The sequence below is a fragment of the Paroedura picta genome, chromosome 5 (assembly GCF_049243985.1).
Source record: "Paroedura picta isolate Pp20150507F chromosome 5, Ppicta_v3.0, whole genome shotgun sequence".
Classification (NCBI taxonomy): domain Eukaryota; kingdom Metazoa; phylum Chordata; class Lepidosauria; order Squamata; family Gekkonidae; genus Paroedura; species Paroedura picta.
The window spans coordinates 103,761,128-103,787,269 of record NC_135373.1 but is presented as its reverse complement, the minus strand read 5'-3'; the positions used below and the strand labels follow the sequence as shown (position 1 = coordinate 103,787,269).

Genomic DNA, 26,142 nt, shown 5'->3' with positions numbered 1-26,142 from the left:
TTATCACAGAAACCTCACCCCCAACCCATGCCAAAAAGATAATAACTACTATCCATCTATATGGACTTGTTGGTCAAACTAGATACACAATGCAATACTTAAAACAAACACAGTACTCTATTTGGAGTTTTCAGTGTTAAAAGCACTAGAGAGCCAGCTTGGTGTAGTGGTTAGGAGTGCGGACTTCTAATCTGGCAAGCTGGGTTTGATTTTCCTGCTTCCCCACATGCAGCCAGCTGGATGACCGTGAGCTCACTACAACACTTAGAAAGCTGTTCTGACCAAGCAGTAATATCAGGGCTCTCTCAGCCTCCTCCCCTTTACAGGGTTTCCATTGTGGGGAGAGGAAAGGGGAGGCAAATGTAAGCTGCTTTGAGACTCCTACAAGTAGAGAAAAGGCAGCATTTAAGAACCAACTCTTCTTCTTCATATAACTATTGTAAAAATAGCCCTATAAAGTAAGCTAATGCAGGTCAAGAGTGAGAAAGTATCTTACCTAGTGGTACACTTTTCTAGTTGTGGGTAGAAAAGTGCAAGATACAGTCCTGGAGTCAGAATTCAACTTGGAATATCAGTTTCTTATTTTTAAGAAAAGTAGGTTTCTAGTCCTTATGTTACTGCTAGACTTCACAGCCATATAGTGGACAATGTCTGCTTAAATTATAAGCTAGTATCATATAGCAGAGGTAAGAGTGTTGAACTAAGATCTGAGAGACTAAGGATCAAATCCCCACTCTACCATGGAAGCTTGTTGGGTGACCCTGGGACATTCAAACACTTTGAGCTTAACCTACCAGCGTTGGTTGTGAGGATAAAATGGAGGACAGTAGGCAGATTCTTTGCTTCTTCATTAAGCAGAAAGGTGGGGTATAAATAAAGAAAATAAATAAATACATTTAATTATAAAAGTGGTTGAATTGAATTTTTTGACATTTGAAATAGTGTCCTTCATAGTTCTGGGCTCCTTCCCTGGCTAGCAAAATCAGAATTAGGCTAAAAAATAGTCAAGAAGGCATTTAGATTAGATAGCTGAACTGATTTAACAGACTTCCATCAGAAGAATTGTTTTGATTGGTACAGTTGTGGGGATGGTCTGAGAGACTGTATCTTGTTTCTGGGCACAATTCAAGGCACTTGCATTGGACTTTAACACCCCATAAGGCTGGGAATCAGGTTGTGAAATATCTGGAGATTTTTGCAGAGGACAAGTTTTTGGCAGGGAAATGGCCTCAGGAGGGTATAAGGCCACAGACTGACTCTGCCCTCCAAGAAGCCATTTTCTCCAGGTAGACAGCAGTTATAATTCCAGGAGATCTCCAGACCCCACCTGGACCGTTCATGCACTGGAGGTTTCATGCCGGGCTGCAGGCTGGAGTTTTAGTCGTGGCAGGTTGCCCCACCTCTTCCTTCACCCACATGGGGGAGCATTTGGCCTGGTGCACCTCATCCACCCCCAATTTGTACTCCTGCATGAAAGCTGGGGCAGTGAAGTTCCCAATGCATATACAGTCCTGGAGGCTAACAACCTTGTTTGGGACAGTGTAACCAAAGGACCACCTACTTACCTATGAACCTACCCATTAGCTACAGTCATTTTCTGAGGCCCTTGCTTTGGGTGGCACCAAATTCTGAAATTCGGCACATGGTTGTGGCATGAAAACTCATAGAATCATAGAGCTCAAGAGGGCCATACAGGCCGTCTAGTCCAGCCCCCTGCTCAATGCAGGATCAACCTAAAGCATCCAGGATAGATATCTCTCCAGCTGCTGCTTAAAGTCTGCCAATGAGGGGAGCACATCACCTCCTCAGGCAGCCGAGCCCACTGCTGAATTGCTCTGACTGTGAAAATTTGTTTTTCCTGATACGTGACTCTGGCCTCGGTGCACTGTCGTGGCTATTTAAGCAGTGGGAGAAAAAGAATGGGAGATTTTTCCTAATTCCTAATTGCCATAGAGTAAAACTGTAGAGTTTCCAGGGTCTCCTGGAGCTACCCTGTATTATTTCTGAGGTTTCACCTTCATGTACCCTCATGTCCCCCCCCCCCCACCCCCGAACCTCCCACAAGTTGCCGGGGAGAGCCTGGCAACCTTACACCCTCTCCAGGCACACACCCAGTATTTGCTTGAGCAGGGCTGGTAACCCTAAGCCTTGGCCAAATTCCCACCAGTGCCTCCTTGGCAGAGGGCAGCTGCTCAGCAGAAAGGCACTTGCAGACAAAAGAACGCCAGATGTCTGTATATGCATGTTCCCGCACATTCCCTCCGCCTTCTCTAAGGATTTTAGAGACACTGGTCACATTTTATAAGGAAGCTGGGCAAAGTTATTATCAGTCCTGTAGGGCTCCTGAAAATAGACCTTGTCTTATGGAGCAATTTATAAATTAATAATACTTTAACATCTCTTTGTGCTTTTATTGGCTTTTCCCAAACTTGTCATTACAGACGAACGATCTGATCTCCCTTTTTTATTATTCTTATGGAAAATTGGGGCCATGCCTTTTATCTGTTGTTTTAACAAGAATTTTATCTGGTATCAGGAGCGAGCAGAGGCCATGTGTACCGCGATAATGACAAAATTACATTGTAGGAATGGAAAAATGGGACAGGAGGCCTGATTGAGACAGAGATGTAAAAGCGAGAGTGCCTGATTGATGAGTAAAGCTCCGTGGGTCCAAGCCATAACAGATAGCAACAGGCTGCTTGTAAACAGGCTGCTGGAAAACTTACAAGAAGTGTAATTACCTTCTGTAGCTCTCCTCCAAAAATACAGGCCTGTAGAAGTTCAGCGGCAGAGAAATATTTTCACATTTGGATCAAGGATACAATGGCATGCTCTTGATCCTGGGAATGGATGTTAGGTAAGATGGCCAGTTCTGAGTTGGGAAATTCCTGGATAATTCAGGGATGGATCCTGAGGAGGGTGGGGTTCAGGGAAGGGAGGGACTTCAACAGGGTATAATGCCATAAATTCCATCTTCTCAAGTGGTCATTTTCTCCAGCTGAACCAATCTCTAGTGCCTGGAGATCAGCTGTGATCCCAGGAGATCTCCGATCACTGATTGAAGTCTGGCAACCCTAGTTGTTAGCCCAGTGCTGGCAGCCAGTTGGGGGACTGTGGGGTCAGCAACAAAGGAAATTGCATCACACCGATGTCCCAACATCACGTCTGGTGCAAACCTGGAAGTGATGCTTTCATACTCTTGCCCAGCAGAAGACCAGGTAACTCTGGTTCTAAAGCCTGTGTAGCAGGAGACATCCCACTAGGGAACAGCACACACACATACACATACTCATTCTACTGTACTGGGAAAAGTTACAGCTATATTATTTTGACATTATAATTCAATTTCTATACCTCCTCCCCTTATGGACTCGGGACAGTTCACGGCAGTAAAAACACATATGTAGTAAAATACAGTAGTAAAAATACAATTAAAGTACAATACTAAAACAGTGTTTAAAACCCCCAGCATCACCCTCACCCTCACCCTCCTAAGCTTCCAGTTCTTCATCTTTTAAAAAATATTTGTTTGTATTTTGACAAATTTGGGTGTTGATTTTGTAGCTTCATTTTATTTCTTTATCGATCTTTTCATTTATTCAAACTAATCATAGACTATCCACCACAAGCACCAGAAACAGAACAATAGCATGAATTGAAACAAGCCATACAAATATACAACATGAAACAAAAGTGTAAACATCAGGAGAATCAATTAAAAGACTATAACCAATTCAACAACATCAGCTGCGCTAAACAGCTGTATTTGTTTTTACAAAGTAGGGTGCAAGCATGTTGTATAGTTTCTCTTTATGAATCATGTAGCATTTAGATGTACAATGGATTTCTAAAGATGCCAGCTCCAGATGGGGCCTAGAGTTCCCCCCAAATTACAGCTCATGTCCAGACGACAGAGATCAGTTCCTTGGAGCAAATGGATACTTTGGAGTGTGTACTACATGATGCCCCTACTCTCCTCAGGCTTCACCTTTCAATCTCCAGGGATATCCCAACCTGGAGCTAGCAATCCTACCCACCCCCATACCCTACTGATGGCCAAGAAGGTCCTGGCAACCAAGATAAGGTGACTAGATATCTGGCCTTGCAAGGCGGGATGTGGTGGCGGCAGGTGGGACCCCCTCCCCCTCCTCCCTCCCCCTAAGTGCCCCAAATGCAGGACTGCCCCGCCAAAGGTGGGAGAGATGGTCAGCTTAAACCAAGACAATTCATTTCAAAGGATTTAGAAGGATACGACTCATTTTAGGATCACACTGTATATTTGACTGTAAACTGGCTGGTCCCTACGTAGGTGTTGAAAGCCATACAGACATATTACTAAGCCACCCTTCACTTTAGGCTTTCAAATTTTGCAAAATAAAAATAAAATGTAAACAAAGAAAATATAAGTGGAAATGACTGAAACACCTGGAGGGGGGATGAAAATACCTCACAATGGACAGAATAACCCTTATTTTTGATGTGGAAACAGCTTGTGCTGAGTCCTGGGAGGAGCTGCAATGGAAGTCGTTACTGAACTGATGTTGCATTCTGCCCCCCCCCCAACAGCTTCCCCCTTGCAGCTGAGTGGCAGGGTGGGGCTCTTTCCGTTTGCTTGCATGCACATGAAAGCTTAGACCTGAAATAAACCTTGGTGGGTCGTCAAGGTGCTGTGTACTCAGGCTTTGTTCCACCTCACATCGCTTTGAAAAGAAACCTGGAGTGAGGAGGATCATGCAGTCTCACCCCGGCTGCACTCAGAGGACAGGCGGGAGTTTGAAAACACTATAAGCCCAAGAGAGAAATTGCCTACACAAGGCCCATATAAGATTCCCATATTGCTAATGGCTTTCCTGGACATGGTGCTGTCTGTGGGAGCACTACAGGAGGGGACAAGAGGGCAGTGGTGGCCCACCTAAGAGAGAGGGAGGGAGAAGAGCTTTGAGGTGGCTTTGCCATGCCATGGGCCTGACCAGGAGGAGTTGAGGTGGGCCAGGGCTGTCACCAGAATCCAGAGAAATACAGAATTCTTCCCCCCCCCCCATTGCTTTTCATTTTTCCTCCAGCGGCTGCCCAGTATTGCCTCTCCTGGTCATCATCGTGGCTGGTGCTGCTTGGTGGGAGGCGCCATTTGCTGAGGACCCAGAGTACCATGAGTCACCAGGCAGGTGAAGTGAGGCACAGGTTCTTTTAGGGCAGGGATTGCCAGGCTGGTCAAATTGCACCTTAACCCCTGCAAAGTTCTGGTGAAAGGGGCTGGGCTCTCAAGGGTAACCTAACCCTGGCCAGCTGCTCCCTGTTTTCCCATTCTCCACCCCACCACCCATCTCTTTTTCCTGAGTGCTGTTTTCTTCCTTTGGTTCTGGGGAAAGTGGGGTCAAATAGCATTAAAAATAAACTTTTAAGTTATCATCGAATCCTAGCAAATATTAAAGAACCGCAGAGTCAATTTGTACCATGCTAAAATGAAATTGAAAGGGATTTTGGAGTTGAAAACAGGAAAAATTGAGAAATTTCAAATCACCCAGCAAGTGGTGAATTTCTCCCTTGCCTGCTTAGGAGTCATAATACTTTTAATGCGTTCAATCAGATTCACAATTATAACTGTTGATAAATGAGAAATTTGGGGGTGTGAAAAGGGAAGAGCATTCTAGACATTCTGCTCCACTGATGCATGGGACTTCATGGAAACATAATATTTACTGATGACTGATGCCAATGATGCATGAATGATCTAATTGACTATTCTGAACAGTTGCCTGCTGAGTTCAGCATTTATGTAGAAAGGATGGGGGGATAACAGAACTCAGTCTGTCCGTGCCAATGGCACTGTACTGCAGGATTAGTAAAGGAGTGCAGTGAAACAACCTGCCAGACACCCCCAAACAGACTGACAAACTATCACGCCGATAGCTGAAAAATCAGGCCTCTGTTCTCAGCCAGTGAACAGGACATAAGCTGAACTGGTGGCCACTAGAGCATCCCTAATACATATGGGATTTCAGGTGAATCGTGCTGGCGGAGGCTAGGACAGTGATGGATATCTCAGAAGAATGGTGTCAGAAATCAAGCCTGCATAAAAGCCACATCCTCCGGCTCAGAAGTGTCGGAGGGGAAGAAACATCTTTCTTAAGGAAGATCCCATAATTTTCAGGTTGGGATACTAGCATTCAGAAAGAACTCCTAGCTCAGCATAAACCCTGGGTTAGAGTTTCAGTGGCCACTTTGGCCAGTCTCAGGAAGAAGAAGAGTTGGTTCTTATATGCCGCTTTTCCCTACCCGAAGGAGGCTCAAAGTGGCTAACAGTTGCCTTCCCTTTCCTCTCCCCACAACAGACACCCTGTGAGGTGGGTGAGGCTGAGAGAGCCCTGATATCACTGCTCGGTCAGAACAGTTTTATCAGTGTCGTGGCGAGCCCAAGGTCACCCAGCTGGTTGCATGTGGGGGAGTGCAGAATCAAACCTGGCATGCCAGATTAGAAGTCCGCACTCCTAACCACTACACCAAACTGGAAAGAAAGATAGGGCCTTGCAGCTCCAGAGGGGGCAACCTGTATTCTGTCTAACTGATCTAGTTGCTGCTGTAGAGTCCAATTTGCAAAATTTACTGTGCACGTAGAGATTCCACTTTGGTCCTTGCTCCACAGGTTAGCTTCAGTTCTGACCTGCCACTCCTAGCTGACCAATATGTTTCTGAGATCAAAAGTTATGAACCCCATTTGCAGGCAGGCTGACCAGATTCTCATCTAGGTGTATTCCATGTTCCCTGAATAGATAGAGGCTTAGCTACCAGCATCAAACAGCCCAACATTTTCTTTTCTCTCTTCCATTGCCCTGAAAAATGTTAGCACGAACTCAGTTTAGGATAGATGTGTCTTTGGGAATCACTTGTCCTTGAACAAGTGCACCCAAGCTCCTGCAGAGAAGGTGGCCAGATACAGCAGAGCATAAAGGTACTGAACCTTCAATAGGTGTGTAGATGAGAGAATTTTAACAGATCTACCTGCTGGAATAACATCTACATATTTTTTGTATTGGAACTAGTGACACTTCTATGCCAAGTTCCACCTGCTAATTTTTTACATCATTGCAAGGACTGAATGCAAAGTTGGCTGTCCAAGGGCAAGGATACAGCCTGGCTGAGTCCTCTGCAGCAGGGGGAGTCAACCCATGGTCCTCCAGATGTCCATAGACTACAATTCCCATGAGCCCCTGCTAGCAAGCACTGGTCTGCAGCACAGGGAGCAGCTGTTAGAATTTGCTTGGAATTTCCCAGCAAAATTGGTTAGCTTTTCAGGCATTGTTGCTGAATGAAAGCACAATAATTTTACTGGCTGAACTACCAGAACCTAAGAAGAACCCTGCTGGATCAGACCAGTGGTCCATATAGTCCAGCATCCTGTCTCACCCAATGGCCTACCAGTTCCTCTGGAGAGGCAACAGGACATAGAGGCCAAGATGTTCCCCTGATGTTGTCTCTAGGCTCTGGGACTCAGAGGTTTAGTGCTAGCAAATGTGGAGGTTCCTCGCAGTCACCATAGCTAGTAGCCAGCGATAGACTTTTCCTCCATGAATCTCTTTAATTTCTCTTTAAAGTGGTTTATTCCCAGAAGAACATAACTAGTGGAATGCCAGCTTCTTTTTCTTCTTTTTTGTGGAGCCACTCTGTCCCAGGATGAGAGCTGCATTTTCTTTTCTAGTGGCAAATAGATTATTGCCATATCATTGGCCACTCCATCCTTGCTGGCAAACAGTTCCATTTCTTTTGGCCTTCTGAAGTGGTTTCCTTTGCGTAGCATTGGCCTTGAATGCCCCGGCAGCATAGCCAGGGAACTTCCTGAACCGAGGCAGCATAGATGGACCAATCTCTCCTTGGATGGTGACTGAGGGAGGCAAAATCCAAGTCCTTGAGATTATGTATATTAGGAGGAATCAGTCTGCCATTTTTGTGCTTGTTTTGTTTTTTTGTTTTTAAGCTTCTCTCCTGCGAATGCCTGGAGTCTTCCACTTACTATTCTCTCCATCCATCCATCCCCTCCGATAATTTAGCAATTGTGATTGGTATCAGGGTAAAGGCAGCTTTTGTCTGAAAGTTTTGGACCGCAAGGAATGAAATGGAGCCTTTCAATATCCCAGCATCCTGCTGCTCTATTTCTGCAGCGCCTCAACAGATAGCAGCAGGATGCTAAATGCAAAGGTTTGCTCGCAGAAGGCTCTACCCTGAGCAATTTGTATGCATCCAATTAGAACCATTCTCCCTGACTAGCTTGGTCCCTTTTAAGAAGGGGTGAAGAGAGCCTTTAATAAAAATTAGCCACAGCGCCAAACTCCCACCTCAAAATCTCTCTCCGTGCCCTTTTAAATTGGCAAGTGGGCTCTTTTGCTTGGAGGAGAAGCCCCAGAGAAGAAATCTCTTTATGTAGACAAGCGGATTTGGTTTGCTTCACTGGTGCAGAACGTGCCGGCGTGCAGTGTTGGGGTTTTGTTTCAGTAAAGAGGTTGACCTACACTTCAATGCTGGGGCCAGCACTTTCAGTCTCACCGCTCCGTTCAGACACCATCCGGACCACAACTTCAGTGACCCAGCCTAATAACAATGGTTTACAGAAATCCTGAGCTAATAAGAGACTATTCGGCGCTCGACTCATATCATGTTGTTAGGCGGGTAATTAGACACCCTCCATTTGCAAACACTCCGGCACTCTCAGCGGAAAGCAAAATGGAATTATATGAACAGGCTGGCTTCACTAACTGTACAATCTAGGAGAGATACAAATGGGTAGCCGTGTTGGTCTGAAGTAGCACAATAAAATCAAGAGTCCGGTAGCACCTTTAAGACCAACAAAGATTTATTCGGGGCGTTTACAAGGCCTCGAAAGAGTCTGTAAACGCCCTGAATAAATCCTTGTTGGTCTGAAAGGTGCTACTAGACTCTGATTTTATTGTCCACTCTAGGACAGGGGTAGTCAAACTGCGGCCCTCCAGATGTCCATGGACTACAATTCCCAGGAGCCCCTGCCAGCAAACGCTTGCTGGCAAGGGCTCCTGGGAATTGTAGTCCATGGACATCTGGAGGGCTGCAGTTTGACTACCCCTGCTCTAAGATCTGCCCTCTCGTCTCTCCTGGAAGTCCTTCTTGGCCAGGCTCCCCTTTCACCTCTGAACCAGGACCAGCTCTTGCACTTATCCACTTGCAAGGAGGAGTATTTTTCAAAATGTCAGGGGGTATTCAAAATGTCACCGCCAGACATTTGCTGTCTGGCATCAGACGAGCCACTCCTACCATTTCAGACGGCAGCATTTACAACCCAGATCTAAAGCTGGAAGGGAGTTGCATTGAATAATGTGAAATTTATTCCTACGTAAACATGCATTGACCGGGCTGTAGAGCTACAGCTTTGCACATGGGTAGGCTGTGCATGTCATAATATGTATGGAGATCAATCTCTGTGCTGGCAGGCTTAAAAGCTTCAGGAAATGAAGACATTAGGAGACAGACATTTTATACAGAATCCTGCCAGTTTGATTTCCTGGCTTTTCTTTTCAGACAACTACAGCTAAGAGCAGTAAAAGCCAAAGGGGTAATTGTCACCATTTAGAGATTGAGGGGGGAGTTGCCGCACACATTTCTGAAAAATGCATGATTATTCCCTGTATTTCTGAACCCCTGTTCCAAACAGAGAGGGCATAAAGAGACTAAGCATGGGAGATTCATTATCAGACCTCTGTTTGTATTGAAAAGCAACCTCTTCCCTTCTTTCTGTACAACAAAAGTGATAGAAGTAAGCTTTAACCCTTTAACCATGCCTTGATCTAAATTCCCTGACAGTTGATACTGGGCCAGCTGGGAAACATATACAAGTACCCAGATTCCCCTCCCCCCAGCACATAAAAAAGCACATTAAAAAAGCACTATTAACTAAGAGGGCACTGCTAGCTAAGGAAAATGCATGGGGGGAAGGGTCTTGACCAGATGCCCTCAAACCAATGTTTTCACCAATTGGCATTTTGAGTCAATATGGTTATAAATAATTAAATGGGCCCATTCATGTTGAAGGCATAAATACCTTTTTTGAAAAATGTGAAGCGATAATAACTTGTCCTTGGTTCCTACTTGCTATAAGGCTTACAAGAGCCCCAACAATGGCTCTATTTTTGTAGTTTCATCTTCACCATGTCCAAGAATGACCTTGCTCTGAAAATTGCTCTTCCCTGCAAATGAAGGCTTCTTTCCCTCACTCCCCCCCCCCCTCCATCTGAACTGGTAACTTGGCAAAGTGGGCTGCAATATAATTTTGCCAATGTACAAAGGAAAATTCCTGATCTCACAATGTGTAGGTATTTGATAGAGTGAATTAGAACTCAGAGCTCCTCTAAGCCAGGGGTAGTCAACCTGTGGTCCTCCAAATGTCCATGGACTACAATTCCCATGAGCCCCTGCCAGCAAATGCCCCTGCTCTAAGCCACATTCTCTGCTCTAAGCCACATTCTCTGCTCTAAGCCACATTCTCAGATACAGGGGGATCTACATGGTAGAAAGAACCTTAGTACTTAGTGTTGCTAGTTCTTGGAGTTTTGTGGGTGGTACATGGGGACAGAAGGGTTCAGGGAGGGAGAGTTCAGCAGGGATTGTGATGTCAGCCTAGGACTCCTGCTTCTCCTAGATTCACAGGGGTGGCCATACTGTGGCTCTCCAGATGTCCATGGACTTCAGTTCCCATAAGCCCCTGACAGCATGCGCTGTCAGGGTCTCATGGGAATTGTAGTCTATAGACATTGAGAGGGCCACAGTTTGGCCACCCCTGCATAATATAACATGCAGCAGACCTTCCACAACTGCCATTTCCTCTTGGGCAATGAATCTCCATAGGTTGACGATCAGTTGTATTTATTCCTCTGTGAGGAAGAAGTAATCCTTGTTTCAGCATTAGTCTTCCTGCCAGCTTTGTATCAAGAGCAACATGTGCAAGGAGAACCTAAGTTCAAAATCAAAGACGTCATTTAAGGCAGGAGATGTTCATGCACTTTCTCTTCCATAAATCTTTTGCTGTTCTGGAAGCTGGAAGCCAACTGAACATCCCCAAGTATGGGAATGTTGCTACATGTTAATGGAAGAGAATGTGGTGGTTTTCACCCGCTTTTTGAGGACCACTAAAAAGAAAAGGCTCCTGTATTCCTAAATCACTTCAGCTTTCATTCTGAACTTTTTCCCTCACCGATTTCTTGTTAAAGACATTTGAACATCTCAAACTTTTGCATATCGAAACATCTCAAGGAAGCGATGTAGTTATATTTCCCCAGAGACCCTGCAGCCAAATTTGTAAATCTGGCATTATGCTTAACATTTTCCAGCCTCATATCTTCCTCCCACATTCTTTATTAGACTGTAATTTGAATGCTATTGCTTGCTGTGAGATCTCTTAAGTTGGACTCCCAAAGGCATTTACAAATATTCGAAGCTGCAGTCAAAGAAATGTTCACCTTGCGGGGGTGAATGCTAACACAGACTTGTCCTTTTTTTGTGGGGGGAGTCTCTCTTTTTTTGGAAACATAAACAGAATAACTGATTAAGTTTAATCAAAAATGCACTATCTTGCTTTCCTACTGGCGAGTCCTTGATTAGCTCTCTGGAACTATCTCAGCTGCTGCTTCATTTGAAGCTGAAATCAGAGCCGGACCATCCAGTCTCTGTTGTCCCTGCAACTGACCTCAGGTTATTTTATGCTTTTAATTTGATTCTTCACAGCTTTGGAAAACAGCACTCAGCAAGACAAGCATGCCAAAGCTTTGCGTGCCATTGCAGTATCCATAAAATAAACACACCAAAAAAAACCCAGATCTGAATAAAGGGGGAGCGAGATCAGATGATCAACAGCTTTGTAGGCAGTCCTCAGTACACTTGCTGACTTGGAAGAATAGATCCTTTGCCTAGGCACTCAGGGCCTGCTAGCCTCCCAAGCAATTGAGGCTGGGGCCAGTGGTATGGGAGAGGGCAGCAGGTGTGGCTTTTTCTCCCCTCCCCTCCCAGAACTGCACAGATGCCCAATGAATCCAAGAGGAATCCCTGAGTCGCAGGTAGGGCCATTGGGGCTCAGATCACTTCAAACAGAACCTTTATCTCTCTGCATCTCCCCCTACTGTTTCAGGCAGACCCTCTTTGCAGGAAGGTGTTGCATTGCATTCAGCACTTGGGCCCCACAGTTAGTCTGCCTCTAAAAGAGACGCTAGCTTTTGTATTTTCAGGAGGGCATTCAGTTCTCCAGGCAAGGTCTGGGGGCAAGAACAATCCAACACTCTCATGGGTCTATTAAAATACTGGCATCACTCAACTCAAAGGGCTTCCACAAAAGCAGAACAGATATTTTTTTGTTAAATTCATCTCTTTCCATTAGTTCACCCAAGGAAACAAGCAAAATAAAAAGTGGCAGATTGGTAATGGCACTAAAGCAGTACAGAATAGCATATAGAAAGAAAGCCCCTCTGGGTAGGATGGTGGTTTTGATAATGGCAGAAGAGATGCATACATGGATGAGATTCTTGGCCTCTCCCTCTGTTCTGGCACTTGAGGGTCGCAAGCCATCGGGGACGGAATGAAATCATCAGTTAGGGATAGAGTCCTGAAAGATGCCTTCGAGATGTTGGTTGGTAGCTTTTCCATAATGCACAACAGACAACAATACAATATTGCTTATAAGCATTGGCTTCTCTTCCTGACAATCATGACCAGTTTGTTTTTTAACCACCATCCTCCAGTGAAGAAGAAGAGTTAATTTTTACATACCACTTTTCTCTAGCTGAAGGAGTCTCAAAGCAGCTTAAAATTGCCTTCCCTTTCCTCTCCCCACAACAGACACCCTGTGAGGTAGGTGAGGCTGAGAGAGCCCTGATATCACTGCTCGGTCAGAACAACTTTATCAGTGCTTTGGCGAGCCGAAGGTCACCCATCTGTTTGCATGTGAAGGAGGAGCGGAGAATCAAACCCTGTTCACCAGATTAGAAATCCATGCTCCTAACCACTACACCAAGCTAGCTCTCAAGAGCAGAGAAAGCTGTTTCATGAAATGGGGGTTGCAGGCCGTCAATCCGCCAGCCATGCCACAGACTTTCAAGATCAAAGTCTCTGATAAGAAAAGCACAGCATATTTACAATTGATTGATTGACTGGTTGGTTTCAGTATTCCAGGAAACCACACCAAACTTGTCCTTCCTGTTAGATGGAGTATCGCTTATAATCCCGTTAAAGCAATAGTACCGCCTGGTGATATCTAAAGGAATGGGTCACAATGCACTTCAGCATCGTTCTGTGAACTGTGATGCATTTTCAAGAAGACTTTTAGGATATTTTAATGGTTCTGAAGCATCAATGGATGCATCTTCAAATACTTAAATGTTACTAGAGAGGCAGGCTAGTGCAGTAGCATCGCCTTAGGAAACAAAAGTAGGTTTCTTATGTTAGCTGTTCTGCAAGAAGGAGATCATTATACCCTGGAGGGCGCCTAAAATTATTGTTGCCATTGGCCTTCACCGATATTAATCTGGCCATGAATATGTTAAGAGCTTTCTTCTGCTCACTACTTGGCATTATACGGAATACCAAAATGCTCAGCTTCATTTAATTACACCCTTAAGGCTCCAGGCAAATAACAATGCTTATTTATCTCCTTAATTGTTATAAAAGCAGAAGGTCTAGTCTATATTCTATACGCTTTCCATTTTGAGGATGAGAAAAGAATCTGAAAATGAGTAATGAGGCTCATAAGTTTGGAAACAACATCCATGTTCATTTTGAAGGCCATTTTACCTCATGTTCTACCATGTATTACCACACCTGTATGCCACCTGCGTGATTAACTTTCTTCCTCTATGGCAAGGTAATACAAATGACCAACCTGTGGACAGACCTCATGTCAAGTCAATTCGGTTTTTTTTCAGTGTCTAACAGAAATAAGTAGTGTTGGATCTAAGATACCTTTCTGGGAGGAGGAGGACGCCTTCGGATTCAACACCATGATTTGTATGCAGCCCATTGAGTTGCAGCACATTTATAGGAGGCAGGTCACCACATTACATTTGTTTATCCCATTTATAAGTTTATCTTTCCTCCAAAGAACTCAGAGTATCTTATTGGTGAAATAGGCAGTGCCAGATTATAATATGGGGAGGACAAAAACGATGACAAGTTTAAGAGACCCCATAGCATAACCCCTCAAAATAGTAACTTAGTGATTTTACCTTTTTTTTTTTTTTTTTGCTATTTTGAAGCCTCTTGAAATTTGTAGACACTTCATTTGCCTGCTTTCAGTAGGGAACCTCCCCCCCCTCCAAAATGCCCCCAATTCTCCCCCAATGGTAAATAGCAGGAGAATAGTGGAAGGATCACATCAGGGTCATTTCTTATGATAGAAAAATCCAAGTGTTACATCACTTCTGAGTTTTAGCTGAAAGTGACACTGATACTTCAATGAAATCCTTTTTTCCTACCCCCCTTCCTCATATTCTTCTGAGGCTTCCTGGCATGCCTCTAACTGTCTGACAGTCCTTGAGAAGCTTGTGCATAAATCAAATTCTCAAGAAGGGATTCCCAATCAGTGATCTGTAGATCTCCAGAGGGGGTCCATGGTCTTTCCCCTCCTGTCTTAATGGACTTTGCCACCCCCTCCTGAGCATGAGGGAGTTCTCTTGTGGTTTCTCTGCCTGGGAGGGGGCAGAGCCTCCTATCTCTCCCTCTCAAGCCTGCCTGTTAACACGGGGAGTGATGTCACTCCTAGCAATGTGTGACTCCTGGGGGCAGGGAGGCATGGCCAGCTGACCTAACTTCAAGAGCTTCTCAAAGCCTTAAAAATTATTGTAGGGGCTCCTCCATTGTCAAAATGTTGAAAAAGGCTGCTCTCGAGGTAGGTGACACTAAGAGAGAGGGTCATTGTCCAACCAGCTTCATGAGTTTCAGGGGAGGGCGGTATACAAATGTAATAATAAACAAAAAATGCATGAGCAGAGAAATGGAGTTGGATCTCCCTAATCTAACTCTTTCTTTCTTTTTAATTCCTGTATTGTACTGGCTGAAGATGTCCCCATTCTGTTTTTTGCCTTCTTTCCCCCGTGCAGACACTTTAGTGGGACTTTTTGGCCAGTTTTCAAGGAATTACTTTAAGCATACCCAAAGGACTTGGTGAGACTTTTTACTTTGTGTTTTTCTGAGCAGCCAACCTCCCCCATGTTCCTTTATAAACAGCTAAAGTTCTCTTCATTTCAAAAATTGCTTGAGAAGCATGCATTCTAAGCCCTCTTGAGTATGCAATGCTTGTACATGTTTCTTGGGATCCCTGTTTCATTTGGTCAATCTACTTGATTTTCCCAACCATGCCTACTGCAGGTAACTGTTTGCGTATACAGGAGAAAAATGGCATTTGTCATAGTGACTGCTGTGGTGTTTTCTGTCCATCAGTAGTCGGAGAGGATGTAGTTTATACCCAGATTAAAATCCTATGGGGCTGGTCAGGTGGTGGGAGTCTATGTGGACAATGTTCAATTACATGTTCATTGTCAGCTTTGTTTTGAATTTCTGATTTGGTTTCCATTTCTCATTCTTGCTGTTCTGGCTCAAAATTACCCCTTTCAGTGTTGCGTGCTTCCACCAAATTTTTCTTGTAAGATGTATAAATTTTTCACTAATACTAGCGCATCAATAAATCAGCAGTACAGAAAGCTAGACTAAAAACTGACTTTGAGATTCGAATGGACAAAAACTCACCTCTTAGTGATTTCGAAAACATGTTATTGCTCAAAAAACCACACTTACAGGGCCAGATCTATAAACTACTTTTGAAATATGAGACCGAGTCGGAACAAGTAAAGAATGTATGATTAAATGGATGCAAAATTTGGGCTCCATAATTGTTATGGAGGAATGGGAACGAGTATGGATTAAAATTCCTAAACAAACCAACAGCCAGATTTTAAGGGAAAACTGGTATAAGATGTTTTATAGATGGTATATTACTCCAAAGGTTATCGCAAAAATTTCAGACAGGTTTGATAATAAATGTTGGAAATATAATAAAGCAATAGGTTCCTTTTATCATATGTGGTGGAATTGTGAGAAAGCAAAAAAGTATTGGGCTAAAATACATATGGTGTTACAGGAAATATTTAAAATGCGATACCCAATGAAGCCTGAATCTATGTTGCTAAGTTTTCATCCAAGTGCCTTATCAAGTTCTTCTAGAATCCTTTTCTTCCATGCAACTACGGCGATGCGGTTGGTGTGGGCGAAGCACTGGAAGGCGACCGAGACCCCAACTATTTTACATGGTTAGACAAACTTGCGGACTTAGCAAAAATGCAAGACTCACTAACATGGTGAATAAGAAACCACCAGAAGATTATGACGAACAGTGGAGCGATTACCTGGACTTTCTCAAGAAAGACAGTAGTAACTGCTAGGTTAGGACTAATATGCAATGGGAACTGACTACATATTTCTTGAGATAATATCAGACTATACTATGTAAGGTATATTTGTATAGATGATGTATAGACTAGGATATAATAACTACCTATCAGCTGGTCGCCTTCTTTTTTCTTTTTCTCTCTTCCGTACTTTATATATAATAACAATAAACAATAAAATCTCAAAAAAAAAAAAATAAATCAGCAGTACACATTCTATTGGATGCATATGCAATCTATACAGAATCATGGACTCATAGAGTTGGAAGAGGCCATGAAGGCCATCTAGTCCAACTCAATGCAGGATCAGCCTAAAGTATCCATGATAAGTATCTGCCCAGCATGAAGACTGCCAGTGAGGGGGAGCTCACCACTTCCTTAGGCACTCTACTCCATTGCTGAACTACTATACATAAATACCATATGAATTATATAAGAACACGAGTACGTCATACAAACAGATCTAAAAGCTAACAGTGAAAATGGAGAGAGAAAAGCATTGGTAATATATATTTTCTAAGTTGGGGGACCTGAGAAATCATGGAGGAGGCCAACCCCCTCCTTGTCTTCACCTCTTCTGGATCTTTCCCCCCATCTTGAGTCTGGCTTGCCTCCCCCCACACACACCCTCGGTTATCTCTAGCTTGCCACTCACCGCCACCTGCTTCAGCTCCTCTTCCTCTTCCTGCCCAATGCCCACCCACTCACCTCCCCAATTTCCACCGCACTTTCAGGTGGCCTTTTGAGTTGCAACTCAACTCAAGCAACTCAAAATCATACCACATATCTGTTGTTTAGTCATGCCTGCATATGCATATTTGTCATCACTAAGATTTGAAAGGGTTGGGTCCCAAAATTCTTTGGGTTTGCAGAACCCAAGATTGACCCTGTGGTGGGCCCCATTGTGGGCATATTTTCCTATCTGCCTGGGAGCCAGCCACTGACTGTGACATACAGTGATATACAAAGAAACCAAGCAGGGGAAACTCATTTTGAGTACAAGGCTGTATATTTTGCAGTTCACCTGTGCCCTTGCACAGAAATGAAAATGATTTTACCTCAGCACATCTTTTATACATATAAGTTATAAATAGAATATAGACAAGGAGAACAGTCTTTGTGACATATGTTAGCCGCCTAGCACATTGGGATCCTTGTCCATGATGCTCCTAGCAATGCAGATTTTTAGAGGACATTTTGAAAGAATCTGTTTCTATAGTATGATTTCCAAGACTCTTGTCTTTAACATACATGAGAAGAAATGTCTCTCATTCCTGATTGCTAACCTAATGGTGTCAGCATGACTCGGCATGACTGACACTTGCTCCTGGAGGCCACTGCCAGAGATACATCTTATTAGGTTTACTTTGTTTCTTAGATGAAGATTCAAGGGCTCAAGATGGAACTTCCTGGCACATCTCCATTGTGTCCATCGGTTCCCACTCTCGTCAGTAGGATTGCAAGACTGGCTGGTCGAGGAGATAAATTCATTTATTAGTGTTGACATCTTTTAGTTTAATAATTTTAACAATGTAATTGGGTTATTTTAGGGGGTTTATTGTATTTTTACTCTTTTATTGTGTAAACCACCTTGAGCCTGAGAGATAAACACTGGCATATCCCTTCCTGCCCACCCACTCAGAATCTGCCTAAGCTCATAAAATCAGCATATCTGTCAGATGACTATCTAGTCTCTGCTTAAAAACTTCCAAAGAAGGAGAACTCACCACATCCCACTGAGGAACCACTCTGTCAGGAACTTCTTCCGGGTGTTTAGCCAAAAATTCTTTTGAATTAATTTCAACCCATTGGTTCTGCTCTGGAGCAACAGAAAACAACTCTGCTCCATCTTCTATATGTCAGCCTTTCAAGTATTTGAAGATGGTTATCATATCATATGGGTAGGTTATCGTTCAATTCAGCAGATGCCAACAGATGAACATGAATGTGCAGTCTGACATGGGAAGTCCCTGCTGCAGTGCAGGCCCCATTCTAGATGGTCTCTGTCTATGTTGTTATTGTAAAAAGAAATACTAGTATGCAGGAAGTACAGCAGAGGACATGAGCTCGGTGGATTTCAAGCTTCAGAAGACCGGGAGCTTGTTAGTGACCTGGAACAACATCCATTTCCTTCAGTGAGGCTTATGCAGAAGAGTATGACAGTTCTTTGTACCAATAGTGGCCTGGAGATTCAGACCTGGAGTATGCAGGTGGTAGAAAGGTTCCAGATGTCTGGGAGCCCTTTACTTTCTGAATTTCTGGATTTCTGGTGCTCAGTACTACCACCCCTGCTTGTGGCTAGAAGGTGCTACTGCAGCTACCAAGGACTTCCGACTTTCTGTTAATCTCCTGATGAACCTGACAAAACAGGAGTTCAATGATACCTTCAAGAATAACAAAACGTATCCCACCATAAATTTTCATGACCAACTTGATGGCTGAACTGTTCGCAACTCAGTTTCCTGCCCAAATTGTATCTGCTGTCCTTCAGCTTTCCTGCCCTGACAACTTGGGTTCAAATCTTGGTCAACTGTGAACTTGAGTCATCTTCTACAGATTGCTATCTCTCAGCTTAATTAGTTAATCAGACTTCCATGATCATGATGGCACTCTGAGCTCCCTGAAAGAAAGGCAGGTGCAATAAGACAGAAATAGCTGAGATATTCTTGATCCTGCATCAGTGCTCATAATCATTTAGAACTTTTGCCCCTCACTGCTTAGTACCTTTCCCTAATATACACTTCCCCTGTTTTGTTCAGCTGTGAAGAAAGGGAAACGCAGGATCAGGACAACATTCACTGCAGAGCAACTCCAAGAACTAGAAAGGATCTTTCAAGTTACACACTATCCAGATGTCCACATCCGCAACCAACTGGCAGCAAAGATCAACCTCCCAGAAGCCAGGATCCAGGTAAATTCTTTGTTTCTCTACTGCTAATATATGCCTACAACAACAAGATGCTAAGTTCCTGTTACCTACAAGCAAGCAAAAATTAGAAACCCGAGGATCACTTGATTGCAGCACATAGGTATGACATATTTCCTTTATTTATTACCTCTAGAGTGTTCTGGAAAGATTATGATGGCAGCCGTACACCATTGCCTTGACAAACTAGGTCCAACTGAATCATAATATATCACAGAAAAACCTTGTTTTTTGTTGCCACCTCAGTTGAATTGAAAAATAACTTCATTATGCCAAAAATTGATTTCCCAATTGCTAGAGTCATATATTTGAATTCAATTTATTTTCTCGGAATGAGAGGATTGTGTTTAATTGCCAAGCTCTTTATATAGTGTGTGGAAAAGGCTACCCCAGCCTTTCTTCCCCCAGGAGTCCATATAGTCATTGCTACAGTACATAAATAAGTTAAAAATATATTTCTCTCTACCTTACTTTAATGGTCAAACAAAACAAGAACCAGTTCACAAATGAGGTTTTCCCTACACACGCAGACCTACCACGCTGTGTTAGGTTTAAATGGTCGGCAGCCATTTCAGCAGTCTGATTTGCTTTCACTTGATTGGAAGTGTAGGATGCAAAATGGACAGCTGATCGGTAAACATGAGTATGCCAGAGTAAAATCTGGGAAACATGGGTGTTTATTCTAGTCAGCTATACTAGTAGCCGAAATAGATCAGAGAATGCATATTCTGTTGACTACAGTAAGGTATTTTGGGATGGGGTTCCGTTCAGGGAAATTGAATGCCAACATCTAATACTGAGCTCAACGGGGGCCCAGAACATTTGAGAACTTTGGCTCCTGGACGTATGAAAGCAAAGTTGAAGTGGGGGGCGTGACCCAACTTGTTCTAACATCATGTGTAGTTCAGAGTAGACAGGACTGTTCTAGGTGGACCAATGCTTTCACTCAGCATATTGCCATGTGATGCAGTAATGGAGTCTCTAGTTGCTTATATGTCTTTATAGAGGGGATTGGACAAATTCACAAAGAACAAGCTCATCAAAGGCTATTTGCTGTAATGCTCAAATGGAACATCCATATTCAAAGGTGGCATACCTCCAAATAGCAGTTTCTGGGGGAAGCAATGGGGGAGATCTGGGCCTTTGTGCCCTTGCTGGTAGACCTCCAAGTCAGGATTTCTCTCTCCCTTCCAACCAAATTTACTGTACTGCTTCCAACGCTGCTGGATGGGAGGGAAGAAATAATCACTCTCTCCCTTCCCCCACCTCCTCTGGTGCCACAGCAGTGTCTGTGGAACTGATAGTCTCTCTTGCACCACTACCACCACCATGCCCATTCACTGGCTATGGTTGGCTGGCCAGACACCACTGTGACCACCCACCTGGGAAAAATCAACAGAGAAAGGGAAGGGGAATGTCAGGGAGGTTTTCCAAGTATTCTGAACTAGTATTTACCACTTTTCGGCAAGCCATTCCATTTTTCTGAGACCTATTCCAAATCAAGTTCAAAGAAGTTCTCTGACTGCAAATTCTAATCCAATTGTTCTCTTATATAGCCTCTTGTAGATATAAACATCTCTCTAAAGAACTTTTGCTCAATTTAATGTTATATTTCCCTTCCTTTCCTGCACATAGATCTGGTTCCAGAATCAGCGGGCAAAGTGGAGGAAACATGAAAAGTTTGGCAATTTTGGTGGCCTTCAGCATGTTACTGAGGTTGATTTTATTCCAGTCCCAAAGTCAGACATAACAGTGAGTATCAATGGCCATCTACGTGAACTGAAATAGCCTTTCAAAACAGCCCTTTTGCAGAAGCATTCATAAAGAACAGTCTGCACTGAGGACTCACTTTGCCATCATTTTGCAATGACTCCTATTTTGTTGGTTTGGGATCGACAGCAAGGAGGGAAAGGTTGTGGCCAAACACTCAAAATGACAGGTGCTGCAAAAACCTAAATAGGAGCATTTTTGCACTTGCCAGCCCTGAAAGAGATCCCATTAGATCCTGCATCAAAAAATGAAATATGAATTTCTCTGGATCCCATTGATATGGGGCAAGTGAGGGGGCAAATCAGGTCAACACTGGGTGTGTGCATGAAAGGGCCCATTTCAGTGCAGAAATGGACAAAAGCCTCAGATCTTAACAAATGCATATCAGAGCCAAATCCCTAGCATGGAAACAGTATTAGAGAACAACCCTTAACCACCACCATCCCAAAAAAAACCCACGTGTTTAAACCAAGGCCCTCTGGGCCACTGTTTATCTGTGAGAGCCAGCTTGGTATAATGGTTAGGAGTGTGGACTTCTAATCTGGTGAGCTGGGTTTAATTCCGTGCTCCCCCACATGCAGCCAGCTGGGTGACCTTGGGTTGTCACAGCACTGATAAAGGTGTCCTGACTGAGCAGTAATATCAGGGCTCTCTCAGCTTCACCTACCTCACAGGGTTTCTGTTGTGGGCAGAGTAAAGGGAACGCAATTGTAAGCCACTTTGAGACTCCTTCAGGTAGAGAAAAGCAGCATATAAAAACCAACTTCTTCTTCTTCTCTGTGTTTTTTATGGCATATTGTAAAAACACATAGAGTTTACAGGTAGACACCTAAACCAGGTAGCTAGCATAGGCCTTGTTCAGAGGTTCATCCAGGACTCTATCACAAATACAGCATGGTAAATTCAACCTGTGATGTCCGTTTGGAATCAATACAGATGCAGCACTAGCTCCATTCTCAAATCAGGAGCAAGCCTTGAAAATGTACCCCCTTTCCAACTCAAAAGTAATTTCATCCTCCTTCCCTCTCCGCTGTTCACTAGGGTTGCCATCTCTAGGCTAGGAACTACTCGGAGTATTGGGGCGGGGAGAAATCTGGGGAGGGCAGGGTTTGGGGAGGAAAGGAAAGGGATCTCAGTGAATCATAGTGCTATAGAGCCCAGCCTCCAAAGCAGCCATTATCTCCAGGGAAACTGATCTTGATGATGTGGAGGTCAACTGTAATAGCAGGAGATCTCCAGATGTCTCTTGGAGATTGATAACCCTACTATTCACCCTGGTTTTATGTTAAAAGTGAACCAGTGTATAGCCCTAAATAGGACATCCATCTGCACACTGCCTGAGCATGTAGGGAGTGGGAGAAGACAAATATGCTGACCAAGCCTTCACCTCTGCACAATCATCTAATCATCTCCACACAGTGAATGTGCAGACGAATTGTCCACACCGAAACTCCCTCCCTATGATCAGCATTGCTTGGAAAGCAGTGCTTCTGATCAGAATGAAGAGTTGGGTTGCTTGCTCTGAGCTGGGAAATTCCTGGAGATTTGGGGGTGGCACCTAGGGAAGGCAGAGTTTGGGGAGGGGAGGGACATCAGCCATGTGTAATGTCATAGATTCCACCCTCTAAAGCAGCCATTTTCTGCATGAGAATTCATCTCTGTCAGCTGGAAGTCTGATATAATTCTGGGAGATTTCCAGGCCCTGGTTGGAGGTTGGAAACCCTAAGGCAGGAGCCTGCATGCAGACACTCCATGCAGACAACTTGGCCGTCATACAGAGGTGGAGTTTGGGGCCAGTGTGTTCATGCCCACTGTGCAGCCAGTCAGTTGTTGGACACCTCATCAGTAGGCAGGGCTTACACAATGGATGGATACTAGATATTGAAGCCATCATTTGATGTGTCCATGGTTATGCACAAACCTGATTTTCATATTCCTGAAACATCATCTGTCCATAATTGTTTTCTCTGCTCCACTCTAATCCTAACCATGTTCTCATCCTGATGTTACAAAACTGGAAGTGTGATTTGGTTGGCAAACGTGTTCCCTCTCCCTTGTAGTCACAAGGGATTTTTTTTCTCCTTTACTGATTGCCTGTCACTATGTTTTAGGGACTCCATTTAGAAATAGTCTCTGAATCTTTGCTGGGTTTTATTGCTAAACATTGGAGGAAATTGATAAGGCACGTCCTGTGTGGCTCATAAATTGTGCCTAGCTAAAGGCCTGCAGTGGAGTTTCTCACATTGTTCTATCTCTCTCTTTCTCCTTCTCTCTCTCTACTCTCTCCATTACAGGATTCCTGCCTTGTGCCCAGCAGCTTACTTGAGACAAGTTTCACTGCAAGGGATTACACATCAAGCCCAGGGCATTATACATCTAGAAGTCTGCCAAACATGGTACCTGTGCACATGGGCCCTGTAGCATCCTTGAAGCCTTATCTGCTCTTTGACTACTTCCCACCATATGCCTTCCCATCTCTGCCCCTGAAGGAGGCCTGGAGCCACATCTGTGCCAATTTCATATAGAAAAGCATGAAGTGTGTGGAGGCAATGCTGAGGTTTTCTAAACAGACACTTTTTCATCATTGAGAAAATGTGACGCAGAGGCTAAAATGTTGGGTGTGCATGACAGAGATTCTCCAGTTGGCCATGAAGGCTTGGAAAAGCTATAAGGCTTGGAAAAGCTGAAGGCTAAAGGAAAGAGGAAGACTCATCATGAAATGGATTGACCCAATCAGGGAAGCCATGGCCTTCAGCAAGGCAGTCAATGATAGGACATTTTGGAGATCATCAGTGCATAGAGTCACCATAAACTGGAAGTGACCTCCACACACAAATCCACCTTACTGGATTGTTGTGAATAAGTGAGGAGAGAACATCTGTATGGCCTTGAGCTCCTTGGAGGAAAAGTAGGGTTCAAATGTAACAACCATTAGGTGAGGAGTTCTCTCAAAACAGGACTACCAGCCACTTGCTGTCCTTGAAGAATGACTGAAGCTTGGCCACGGGAGAAACAATCATTCACAACATTCAAAAGCCTTGCTTTCCTTGAAGGACACCACCAGTTCTGCAATAGATCAGTGTGCTCCACTTGAAACAATATAGCCTTATGGGGGATAATATACCTAATGGATATTGCATTGCACTGTCAGTTGGAAGAACTGAGGCTTTACACAGCCCTAAAACTGATGGATGCCATTGTTCCAAAGATGGCTTAAGGTGATGAGATTTTATTGGTCAGGATGCTGCTGATGCAGGGACCACACGTGCTGCGGGAGTCTGCAGGATATGTTCTGCTATTCCAGAGATCCAAATGGCATAAACTGTACTAAGCTGGATTTTTCTCCTTGGGTTATTCTCACAGTAGTTTTGTTTTGTAGGGTGAAAAAAACACATTTAAGGGAAGGAAAATATAATTGCTTATAACCTTTGAGTAACCTTATTTCTGTGAAGTGTGTAGCAAGAGTCTTTTGTTTTAGTTATCATATAATTCAAGGTAATGGCTTCTGAATTACTGTAATAGAGAAGGGGGGAGAAAATGGTACTGGATGAAAGATTTCCTGTCCAGGACTGGAATGGTATAAAATTTCTTTAAACAATTAAAATATTTATGAGGCAGAAAAATGTTTTTTTGTTTTGTTTTGTTAAGGCATTTTTTTTTTCTTTTTAAATGCTTAAGAACAGAAGAAGTAAATCACACATGAAAAGAAGTCACCCTGGAAGGAAAGCACAGGAAAAGCTACCCAGGTTGCAGCACAAGAAAATGTGGCTTAGAAATGATGCTTTCAGAAATAGGAACCTTTGAAATTCAGATTTCTTCCTGGACTAACACATGATGGAGTATATATTGCAAACTCCATCCTGTGTCAGATGTAACAATTACATATGAGTTGCACCAAGTTCTCCTCCATTCCCACATACATGGCATCCCATTCAGCCTCTCCCATCCAAATATTTCCCTCCCTCCAAGCTGCCAGTGCTCCTGTGGATGTGCTATTTGGCCTGTTGGCAAAGCCGCATGTATTTTAGGGAACAGTGGGTTTCTCAAATAGTTCTTTCTCTGGACTGAGTCCCATTGAGAAAATGGTGTGAAGGTACCTCTTGAGTCATCTAGTCCAACCCCCCTGCACGGTGCAGGTCACTCACATCCCAATCACTCATCCACTGTAACCTGCCACCCCCTTGAGCCTTCACTGAATCAGACTCTCTGTCAGATGGCTATCCAGCCTCTGTTTAAAAATCTCCAAAGATGGAGAACCCACCACCTCCTGAGGAAGCCTGTTCCACTGAGAAACTGCTCTGTCAGGAACGTCTTCCAGATGTTTAAATGGAATTTCCTTTGAATTAATTTCATCCCGTTGGATCTGGTCCATCTCTCCAGGGCAAGAGAGAACAACTCTGCTCCATCCTCTATATGGCACCCTTTTAAATACTTGAAGATGGTTATCAGATCCCCTCTCAGTCGTCTCCTCTCCAAGTTAAACAGACCAAGCTCCCCCAACCTTTCTTCATACGTCTTGGCCTCCAAACTGATTCAAACTGAGTCTTGCACATGTGAGGATTGAGGGGAATCCACATTTGACTGTTACATCATAGACACCAGGGTATCCAACCTGTATCCTCCTTAGTATGCCCCTAAGAAATGATCTGATCTTGATTCTGAAAAGAAAGAGCTGCTGTAGGAACCATTCACCATTTCCGTCTTTGCAAATTGTATAAAGAACAAGGCATATTCTGCTGAAATTCTCAGTTCATTTGGGTTGCATTTTTGTCTCTTCCTTTTTCCATATGGATGATTGCATCAAGTTCTTTTGGTGTGCTGTTTTATCAATGCACGTAAATTGCACATGCTCTAATTCTGGAATTAATATTGGAAAGTCTACTAGTAGAACTGGAAAGAAGAAGGAATGGGTTGTGTAGGAGATTATCCTGTTGCCAGTGTCCAAACCATGTAGCTTCATAGCAGAGACTTCTCATAATCCCTTAACTTGGTGTATATTGT

The 26,142-nt window shown here is 43.7% G+C and overlaps 1 protein-coding gene across 1 annotated transcript in view; it reads left to right on the top strand.

Moving 5' to 3' along the window:
- The window catches only part of ISX (intestine specific homeobox), a 33,008-nt gene extending 7,794 nt beyond the window's left edge, over positions 1 to 25,214 (top strand). Inside the window, exons 2-4 of the mRNA XM_077339665.1 lie at positions 19,205 to 19,356; positions 21,007 to 21,123; positions 23,436 to 25,214. Coding sequence (XP_077195780.1) covers positions 19,205 to 19,356; positions 21,007 to 21,123; positions 23,436 to 23,666 — 500 coding nt within the window. The 3' untranslated portion in view covers positions 23,667 to 25,214. The remainder of the gene's footprint in view (positions 1 to 19,204; positions 19,357 to 21,006; positions 21,124 to 23,435) is intronic.
- The last annotated feature ends 928 nt before the right edge of the window (positions 25,215 to 26,142 follow it).